We start from the raw sequence: 11,493 nt of genomic DNA, 5'->3' as shown, positions 1-11,493 counted from the left end.
TCTTGTAGCTGATAATCTCTATATTGCAGGTTAGCTACACTTAGTAGATTTATCCATATCTTGTATGTCATCTCTTCAAACATATGATCTAAATATATCATAGTATGTCATCTGTCCAGTATATCATCTATATCTAGTATATCCTCTAAATCTAGTATACCATTTATATAGTGTATATCATCTATATATTGTATGTCATCTCTTTCTCCTCTATCAGGAGAAATCTGTTTGCCCAATACATTTTATTATATCATGTCTGTCTTAAGATTCAAATTTATATCTAGAATATCATTTAAAGATTCTCTAACCACATCCTACCTAATTTTATTTGGTATCTGTTATTTTCAATTATCATTTTCTCATTTCTCCTCTCTAATAAATCTACTGCAGTATGTAGTACAGAGTGGTGGGAATGGCTTACATTCATACCCCCATCTCTCTCTCTCTCTCTCTCTCTCTCTCTGTAACTCTAACTTTACTTTCTACTACCATATTCATGCTTGAATGTGTATGAAGATGTCTATGATTGCATGTGAAGGGTCAAATGAGAAGGTTAAACCTTCTTTTATTCATTTTCCCTCTAATTTCTACTCAGGCATAAGACAATTGAACTGAGAGGTTTTTGGCTTTAGCGATTACGTGAGGACCTCCTCATCAATGGATTATTTGGTTTTGGTCAATACACAGCGAATGAGACAGACCAATGAGGCAGCGAGAGCCTGGTCTTATGCAACAATGATCAGGCTTTCAGTGGTACGCTTCAAATCACCTCGCTCAAGCCATGCCCACGATGCTGTATTATCCTTAACATCCTGTTTATTCCTTTCAAACTGTCCATGCATTCTCATTTAAAGAATGTATTCTTTTCTCTTCTCCTAAGCACTTTGGATAATCCTACTCTTCCGCTCCTCCTCCTCCTCCCCCTCCCCCTCCTCCTCCTCCTCATCACCATCATCATCATCATCATCATCATCATCATCATTATATCATCATCATCATCATCATCATCACCACCATCATCATCATAATCATCACCATCATAATCATCATCATCATCATTATCATCACCATCATCATCATCACCACCATCATCATCATAATCATCACCATCAATAATCATCATCATCATCATCATCATCATATGAAAACTCACAGCTTACTTTTCTGGGTTTGATGGAAAGTGTTACTTGTTTACTGTTTATACTTCAAGAACCCTACGAAGAATTCTTGCGTTCCAAGCAATACTGATTTCTTTTAGGTGTTCTACCTTCACACTTGTACCAATTGTTTTCAGTCATGCTGGTAGCTGAGTGCTAATACTTCCAAATGTACCAATTACTACTGGTATCACCTCTACTCTCTTCATTGTCAACAAACTTCTATTTCTCACTTCAAATAGTCATGGTTGTTTAATTATTATTATTATTATTATTATTATTATTGTTGTTTTTGTTGTTTTTGTTGTATTTTTGTTGATGTTGTTGCTGTTGTTCTTGCTGTTGCTCTTTTTTAAAAACACTGAAAATATTGTATAATAGCCATCTCAATATGGCTAACCACTAACGGTAGGTGTTACTGTAGCTTGTAGCCCCAGGAGATCATCGTCTCCAGCTGGCTTTAGGCACACTATCTGTGCCCTTATGGTATTTGCAAAGGAGGTCATCCCTCTCTCATAAGCCTAAGTGATACGCACGGACCGCAGTTTCGAGGTATTTGCCTCTTGTCAACGCACGGTAATCACCGGTTTACGATCGGAAACCGGTGAATACCGTGCGTTGACGATGATCTCCTGGGGTTAAAAGCTATAGTAACACCCACCCTTAGTGGTTAGCCATATTGAGATAGCAATTATACTTTACGTTGTCGAGCCGTTACTGTTTACATCTCGTTCAGAGATTTATTATTGACTGAAAATATTCAAATTGATATATCAAAATTGAATATTAATTTTCCCCTTCTTAATTAGGAGTATTACTATACATGTCTGTACCGCTGAAGCTATAAAATGTACAACACTGTAATCTCTCAGTTTCTGCGCTGGTACGTCTCTAGTTTTAAAACCAGTTGCTACATAGAATAAACACGAACTTCTTAGCGCCAAAGCCGCCCGTCTAAACGAGTTTTCTCAGACAGAGCGGCGTCGTATCGTAAGATCCCTACCACCAAATTCCCGACACTAAATGTCCCTAAACTACAATAAAATAGAATCGTTTCAAGTGGCTAGTAATCTATTTAAAGGTACTTTATTATTCAATATCTAAGCTAAAAGAGAAAAAGAACCTTAGTGCTTCCACTTTCTACTAGAAACCATTTCGCAATATTGATGTCATTAACAACACTTTAAAAAATGAATGCCATAGCGTTTATAAACCTGCTCAAATTTTATAATCTTTGTTTCTTATCAAATCACATAGGAATTTCTCTGTTGATCTGAAACGCATTCAGAGTTCTCTTTATTATTACAGTTACCTCCACAACAATAAGCTTATGAAGTGTGGATGTCACTTGCCAGCCTTCGTTAAATATATTAAAGAAGTCTATAACAGAACTGTTGCTGTCTCTGGCACGTGTCAGGAAGGCTCAGGGAAACGAATAGATATATACTGGATTATTCGCAATGTCAAAGTAAGTAAAATTCTCGTTTCTTCTTTTATTTATTATTAATACTAAGAAAATCCGGGTTATTCTCTGAAGATTGCAATATCATGTCTCATGAAAGGAAAACTATAGATAAAGATATGAGGAATAAACGTTTTACCATTCGCACGCTTTACATTCACATCTTCGCTCTACCGAACTTATAGATTCAACTGTATCACACAACCACAACAGCACACACACACACACACAACACACAACACACACACGGGCGCGCGAGCACACACACATACACAAACATACATACGCAAACATTCACAACAGCGCACACATGAATGTACGCTCACATGTACACACACATATGTACACAGACATACTCTCTAACCCTCTCTCTCACGTACACTCTCTCTCATAACTACATAAGTATAGAACAAAAACAAGTCATCGAAGCGGTCACGATTGACAACAAAATGTCGCTAACAACCATAACTGGTTGATAGGTTAACCAAACGGTAATCAAACATTCATTTAGTTAATTCGTAACAAATTGTTAACAAAGGACGAATAATAAAGTGAAATAGAACCAGTACGTCTGTTTTTTATTGGCTTAATGACCCTCCCGAGATACATAAAATGTTCCAGTATTCGATCCCCAGAAGAGGACAAATTGGTAGCAAAGCCAAACACACTATCTTCAGTTTGGGTTTCGCCCATTCTCATCTGTGTCATGAATATTGGCTAACGACTGAAAGAGTCTGATCTCAAACAGAAGCGCCGCGAAATGGGATTCTCCGAAAAAACTGGAGTAGCTTTACTCGACACAGTGTGTACCTTGGAGATGAGGGAGTCTCTCAGATCAGGTCGGTACATTTCCGTTTTGTGCCACTACATTTCCGGTAATGCGGACATGCGATTAGGATGTCACATGACAAAATCGCAGAGCGATTCTTTAAAATGATGCAAAAAAGCAGGGAATGTAGAGGTAGACCAAAAAAGAGATGGCTAGAAAATATCCATAGCCTCATTTGGTCATGCTTGAGAATTCAATCAGTATGGTATTGGCAGTTGCCTCTGATAGTACCTATGCAGGAGGTACCTGAGGCACCGGATGTCCTCATGACCCTCCCAGGAATAATGAGCGTTGAAGATGGTAGATGAATGGATATACAGAGTGTCGGTATTAAATATAACGATTTTATGTCCCATTATATTAAGGAAAACGTAGTGTATTGGTAAGCAAAGGCGTTAGAGAACATAAATATAAAGTTATAGCTGAGAAAAAAGCTGATATGGCGGACTGGAAGCCATCTAAATATTCTTTTCTACTATAGGCACAAGGCCCGATATTTGGGGGGAGAGGGCCAGTCGATTAGATCGACCCCAGTACGAAACTGCTACCCGAAAAGGATGAAAGGCAAATCGACCTCGGTGGAATTTGAACTCAGAACGTGAAAAAACAGACGAAATACTGCTAAGCTTTGCGCCCGGTATGTTAACGTTTCTGCCAGCTTGCCGCCTTGAAAGCCATCTAAATATTGGAAGAGAGAAACCTGTATTCATGATAATTCATGACGGTTATCACAATTCAGACACCATCACTGCTGTTCAATGCTCTGGGAACACTGTAAAGTCAGCAAGGCGTGACATGGACAGTTGCAGTAGAATCTATAGGATAAATATCGAATAAGAGAGAAAAGTTGCTTCAGAAGATCAAATACCAAGACAAGAAAGGGCAAAATGCAGGCAAAACATTCAGTAATGTTAAATGTCTGAAAAAGATGGCACACTTCATGAAGGTCAAATAATGTAAACTGTACAAGCAAAGGGTTGGTACACATGGGTTAAGTGAGAGACAGAAAATGGCTGACGAAAGAAGGAGAGAAGAGCAAAAGTGGTTTTATTCGAAGAAGAGTGAACACGAATGGAAAGGGAGAGAAGAAGGGTGCGGTATATGTGCGTATAGGGGAGGTAAACTGTTAGTAGGAGCCAAGCAGTAGTGGGAGGAAAAGGGAGGAGGAGGAGGGAGAGAGAGAGAAGTGAGTGGTTTAGCCAGGAAGACAGTCAATGCTCATGATCATTCAGAAGGCTGCTGTGATTGGTTGGGGGAAAGTAGGAAGATATCCTGAAACCAAAGACCAGCCTTGATTGTTTATAACGGAGAAGAATCCGGCATAAACAGCGAAGGTTCCAAATGACAGACTTAAAATGGAGTCCGATGAAACACATCACTCGAGAAAATATACGAGTCAGTATGTATATGTATGTACATACGCACACACATTCATTCACACATTTTCACATACGGACATACATACATACATACATATATACGTACATACATACATACATACATACATACATACATACATACATACATACATACATACATACATACATACATACATACATACGTACATACATACATACTCATGGATGCTAGAAGTCCTTCAGCTTTCTAAATTTCCAGTGAGCCATAATCAAAGCCATAGCTGACCTGATTCCATTGTGGGCCACCATCATGAAATTAAACACAGAGTGATTATTATCACTGACAGAATACAATATCGCAAAGGTATATTCCAAGGGGACAACCTCGTTATGATGTTGTTTATACTTTCTGTAAACCTCATGTCATTCATGTTAAGGATATCTCATTGGTTCAAAGGAACCAAAATTACAAAAAAGCCAGCACTGTTTCTGAGATTATGAAACAAATGCAAGAATATGGATGAGAAAAAGACTGGGTCAACATCTAAAAAAGGTGGGGTTGGCGTTTGTTCAGGAATAATATCATGGTGAAAAAAAAATGTAAACCAGACTAGCAACATCACCATCAATGACCTGACAGTTTCCCCTATATCTGAAGAGGAATGTTACAGATATCTAGGGGTGGATGAAAAAATATCTCATAACAGCACCTGTAACAAAAAACAAGTGGTTTTACAGGTACCATTAACTTATAGGTGTCATTAAGTATAAACAAAGAACATTACAGATGAATAAATAAAATTTCGAACGCAGAAATCTATGCATTCAATAAAATATTGGCCCACAACGTAATTGCTGTGCAAGTACTCATACTGACATTTGGGCTGTTTTATTGGACACTTGATGAGATCCGAGCTGTTTATGTGAAAACCCGGAAAATACTGACAAGTACACATAATTTCTACATAAACGGTGAAGTAGAGCCCCTCTCCTTAAAACGAAAACAAGGCGGCAGGGGCTTAACATCGATGCCTTTGAATGTCGTATCATATCCTTTCGGTAACACTTATAACCAAAAATGTCAAAGTGCATCCCTTGACCAAGTTTGCATAATTTCATATGACTTGGAAGGCAGCTCCTTGAGCCAACATCCTTATCTGATAACAGAATACATGCTCAAAGATGTCGCACGACTCTACCGCAACGTATCATTAGATGAACGGATGAGTATCTATGAACCAGAAGACTATGCATGGATATGTTGGTAGAAAGTTCCGAGGTGATGGCAATATTGATGTTGTTGAAATTCCAATGGAGCCGTAGGTGAGGATAGAAACTTTCTCCTCTATTGCCAACAAATCTTGAAATAACAGTGAATAATGACAAAAAAACATACATAATACATACATGTATTATTATGGCTGCCCCTTGTTACCGAGTATGGCCATTGGACGAAGCTAACTGTTACTGGTGCTGTGATCGAATGTGACTTTTCAGCCCAGCTAAATATCTACAATGTATTTACAGGATTGGCAACTAAAACCTTACATACATACATACATACATACATACATACATACATACATACACATATACATAAACTTACATACATACTATACACAACATACATACATACATACATACATACATACATACATAAATGTGTGTATATTGGAAAAAGCACAATATTAGTGATCATAATTTTATTGTTTATCCAAATATTGTTTTGCTCATTCACATAATTGGGCCGTCTTCCTCACTACTATATGGACATTGTAACATATAACTTAAAATGAGATTCTCAGGTTTCATTAGGGAGTTTCCACTGATCAATGGTTGCAACTTACAAATTTAATCCCTTTTTTGACTTGTTCAACGATTTTCACGGTGTTTGTTACATCAGAATACTAAAAGGACAACAAAGTGGCTTTCATGCTTCTCTCAGTTGAATTTGTGTGACATTATTGAAACGTTTCCGAATGAACATGAAAATAGGTTTATAGTCTTTGTTAATAATTTGCTTTATATGTCTAACATGTATTGATTCAATACTAACACGCCATACATTTGTTTTTACATCTGAAAGAAAATATTTCTTGTTATTGCTATGCATTGCATTATTTGGTTCATAAATACAGATATTTACTTGTATTCTGTAGATTACTCGTTATTTCAACGGAATTTACAGTGTCAAACATGTTCAGGAATTAAATGCAATAAATCGGAAGTGACAAGCTGTCCAGGAACAGAGGTAAACTGGAATATTACTTTCTTCCTTTTCGTTAAAATATATCCACAACCGTCACTCGAAAGCCATTAAGTCCACATAGATTGTACTATGCTTTCGCTAGTTTTTTTTTATGCGCCTGCGTAGACATACACACACCCTGTCGATCTTCTTATTCATGACTCAATGGGACGAGAAGGATGTGACGATTGAAGAGAGAAATAGATGAACATCACTAGGTTGGGACACATTTCACTTGATTAGACTGGGACAAAGTGAAATGAAGTGCCTTGTTCAAGGACGCAACGTTCTACCCTGTCCAGGAATACTATTCAAAAACGAACACACGAACTTAGAGTGACCTTTCTCCGACAAACATGGCTGTCCTTAGAGTAGGATGTATGAATGTATGTGGCCAGAAGTCAACTTGGAATCAAGGTTCCTTGTCGAATGACCTCGGGTCACTAAACTTAGAGGGGTAAAACTGGAAGTCGAACAGGCCACCAGTTCGCAAACATTACAGGGAGCGGATTGAATAAGTTAAGAAGCAAATGACACTTTTCTTCATCTGCTGGCCATAGCAAAAGAGGTTGTTTGATATACGGGGTTTATGAACTATTCGAAACAGATTAAATCTTCCCTCACATCAAGTAGTACAATAAGCTCTCCAGAACATAATAGGTGGGGGTCATATTATTTCACAGAAAGTTAAAACCTATAACTTAAAACGCAGCTAAAACACAAATTAAAATTGTCAGGCATATCTCTGAATACACAGTTGTACATTGGTGAAAGAACACAAGAGAAACAATAAAAGACACCGGTAATGACACAGATCAATGCTTCACATTACGAGAATATAGGAGAATAGAGCGTGACATAAGGCATGGCTGCATTCTGTTGCCTGTTTCATTGTCTGTTCTGATCTCAGACCTTCCTTTTCTTGAAGCTGAGTTAGCTTATGTAATGATTCATTCATTTGCAATCACAGACTCCATTGGCTCTTTTGAAGACGCCAGCCTTCGGACACTATCATTGGTTATTTTTTCATGACATCCTCACTCAGTTTGGGAGATCCAATTTTCTTCTAAAACTTTTCCAACATTGGAAGAAACAAGTTTCAATTTCAAACTAAGGCAATGCAAATCTTATTTCTAACTTCAATGTCTACATTTTCATTGCTTTATTATGTTAGGTGTTTGCGATTATTAATTGCGTTTTCGTGATGGATTCTTTTCTTTAAATATTCTTCTCCATTCTGATATTTTTCGCTTTCAGAATGTCCTTATTAAGTTAACAAGACCTGGTTGTTTTCTCTCCAAATTTTATACTAATATACCGTATTTTCATATAAAATATACTTGCAAAATAAAACGAAGTTTCTCTTGTGTTCGTTTATGTATTTTCTGTTTTATTTGCTTGGACTGAGGAGTTCAATCTGACAATTATATTTCATTTTCATCTTTGGGTAGGCATATTAGTTTCTCTTGTTGGTGAGTTTTTGTACCCATGATTTTCCGTAAATTTTATATGAAAAATTCTCTTGAGCATTCCTCCAGTAAGAAGAGAAATTTTAGAGAATGATACATCTTTATTGGGTAATTTGACCTATTTTAAGTTGGGCGAGGGTGACAGTGCGATGCGGTTTTGATACAGACCGTGATCCGATGGCCATATCTCCTTGTGATCCGAGAGGTTTGGACACTGTAAGCATTTAAAACATGATTTTGAATACTAAATAGCAATAACTTTTACGGAATTTTACTTATGCTGTTAACTTTCAACAATTCGGAAACTCTTTTACGGTTTCATTTATTGCTTTTGGGTATTTTAAAGCAATGATTAAACTTACTTGCATGGTAAACATCCCCAGTGGTGTTGTTTGTTTCTGTTGTTGTGCTGTATTAGCAGTAATCGTCCTAATAAATATTGTTGTTGTAGTGTATAATTTTCATATCTATTATTACAGCCTGTATGCCGATTCGCAATATCAATGAACGGTGCTAAACTGAAGACTGAAAGGTCCTGCAGCACATACAGAAAATGTGTTGAAGCTATGAGAAACAATACCCTTACATGCAATAAACGGACGAATGGCACGTCTTGTACTGGTTGTTGCGTCGGACACTTATGTAACAAGAATGATTTCATTGGTAAGTGTTATTTATTGTCTAATATAACACCAACAAGTTTATTACAAATTGATAGTTAATAAGAACATTTTATAGTAATTAATATACGGGAGAATATTTTGATGAGTGTATACGTGTGTGTATATATATACTGTTTGCAATGCTCTCTCTCCCTCTCCCCCCTCTCTCTCTCTCTAACACACACACACACAGATGGAATCAAACACCACGACATGAAGGAAAAGAGTAAAAGAGAGCACTTTTGGCGAGTGAGCAAAATATTGGTTAGAAAGCTGAATGCCTGGAACATAATTTCGGCGATAAACTCGCACGCAGTCGCAGTAGTTCGGAATGACGCTGGAAAACTGAAGTGGACAGAGGAGAAGCTAAAGGAGTTGGACAGGAAGTCAAGAAAGGTCCTAACGATGTATGGAACCAATCATCCATGTGCAGGCATTGATAACGATACACGAAGAGAGCGAAGGAAGGAAGAAAGGGAATGATAAGGTGTATATATATATATATATATATATATATATATATATATATATATATATATATATATATATATATATATAATAATTATTATTTGAGTGAATAAAATCCAAACTTACAAGGGAAAAATTAAATTTAGAAATACTAAATCAAATTTCACACAATATAAGATATATATAAAAAATAAAAATAAAAAAAACACTTTTTATCAATTCAAAATGAACAATTAAATTACACCATCTAGAAAATTACATATAATAGAAATATAAAAAATAAATAACAATTAAATGTCAATGCTTAAGTAAATTGCAAATAATAATAATAATAAAAACGTATATAATAGGTAGAATAAGAATAATATATATATATATATAGTATTTTAAGTGTATATGTGATTATGAATGTATATTTTTATCTACGTATGTGGGTTTTATGTGCATCTATGACGTGTGTCTCATTTATAAACGCAGCGATTATTTTCTATATCAATCCATAGGCTGGACCAAATCCCTCGTATTTCGTTTGATTTTTAAAAAGTTCAACGAATATAAAATCCCTGCTGAGAACATATCAAGAGCCGTGAGTAGATATCTGCCCTCTCTCTCTCTCTTCTCCGTACACAGACGCGCGTGCGCGCACACATATGCACTGAACATGCGCACACATGCATACACATACACACTCTCACGCACACATACACACACACACATGCATATTTTATAGAAGAAATGTGAAACGTCAAATAAATAGTGAGGTTTCATGAAATTCAGACATTCAACTCCATTTACTGATAGTAAACTATTACATAAAACTTTCTTTTTTAACTTACTGAATTTTTGCTGGTCAATAAAAAGACTGTTCTATCCACTATTTTGTCTTTATATATTCCGTCTTATAATTTCCGATTCTGACAGTAAATAAAATCCTACTCAAATATTCACTAATCTTGTGTTTACACACAGACACACACAGACACAGACACACACACACACACACACACACACACACACACACACACATACACACACACACATAAGAACATATGTAATCACACACTTCCTTTTGGTAATATTTTTCTTCTCAACATTTTCGTTTTCCTTTCTGAAAAAGAGATATGCTCGGAACATTAAAAACCCTCTCATTTCCCCCACTTTACCGAGTGTCAAGCTAATATATTATATAATTATATTCTCAAACGCAGGATAATGCTAATAGTATAGCATGAACAGGATAACGTATTCACCTGTTGCCGAAAACTCTGTCGGCGGCCAGATTACGCGTCTTATAAAGCTAGATGTATATAGCCTAACTTTGCAGAAGTATTTGTCGTTCGCGCAGTTAGCTTAATGGTAAGCACTTGAAGCGTAATCACAGGGTGTGAGGTGTAGTCACATAGCTGGCTGACGACAGATTTATCTGCAATTATGGATATTTCATGCGGTTCACGTTTATCATTAGCATTATCCTGCGTTTCAAGAATAAATTATTTCTTTATTTTTCAATACATATCAACGCTTTTAAATCAAGCTTTGTTTCTTGATTTAATGTATATATATATATACACATCCGGCTTTTTCAGATTGAGCATGACCTTTCAACCGTGACGGGAACATTAGAGTTGAAGACTGTGGGTAAGCAATGCTTCTAACACATTTATTCAATTTATTTGCTTTTGTTCCAAACATTCGATTTTATCGCATGTATTATACGTCACAATAATCAACAGTGTTGTACTTGTGACCCAGAATATACTAATTCATACTCAATGAAATGTTTAAGTGTTTTATCCATGTTTATTATACAAGGACACACAACCCATATAAAGATACAGAG

The 11,493-nt window shown here is 36.3% G+C and overlaps 1 protein-coding gene across 1 annotated transcript; it reads left to right on the top strand.

Annotated features, from left to right (window-relative positions):
* Positions 1-2,604: 2,604 nt before the first annotated feature.
* On the top strand, positions 2,605-11,291 carry LOC115227226 (the record flags this gene model as incomplete). The annotated part of the gene is made up of 5 exons (XM_029798122.2): positions 2,605-2,625; positions 6,966-7,057; positions 9,003-9,186; positions 10,157-10,239; positions 11,240-11,291. Coding segments are annotated over exons 3-5 (295 nt in total), but the record flags the coding sequence as incomplete, so codon positions are not given.
* Positions 11,292-11,493: the final 202 nt, after the last annotated feature.

Source organism: Octopus sinensis, unplaced genomic scaffold (assembly GCF_006345805.1).
Source record: "Octopus sinensis unplaced genomic scaffold, ASM634580v1 Contig02124, whole genome shotgun sequence".
Classification (NCBI taxonomy): Eukaryota; Metazoa; Mollusca; class Cephalopoda; order Octopoda; family Octopodidae; genus Octopus; species Octopus sinensis.
This window is presented reverse-complemented; position numbering and strand designations above follow the sequence as displayed.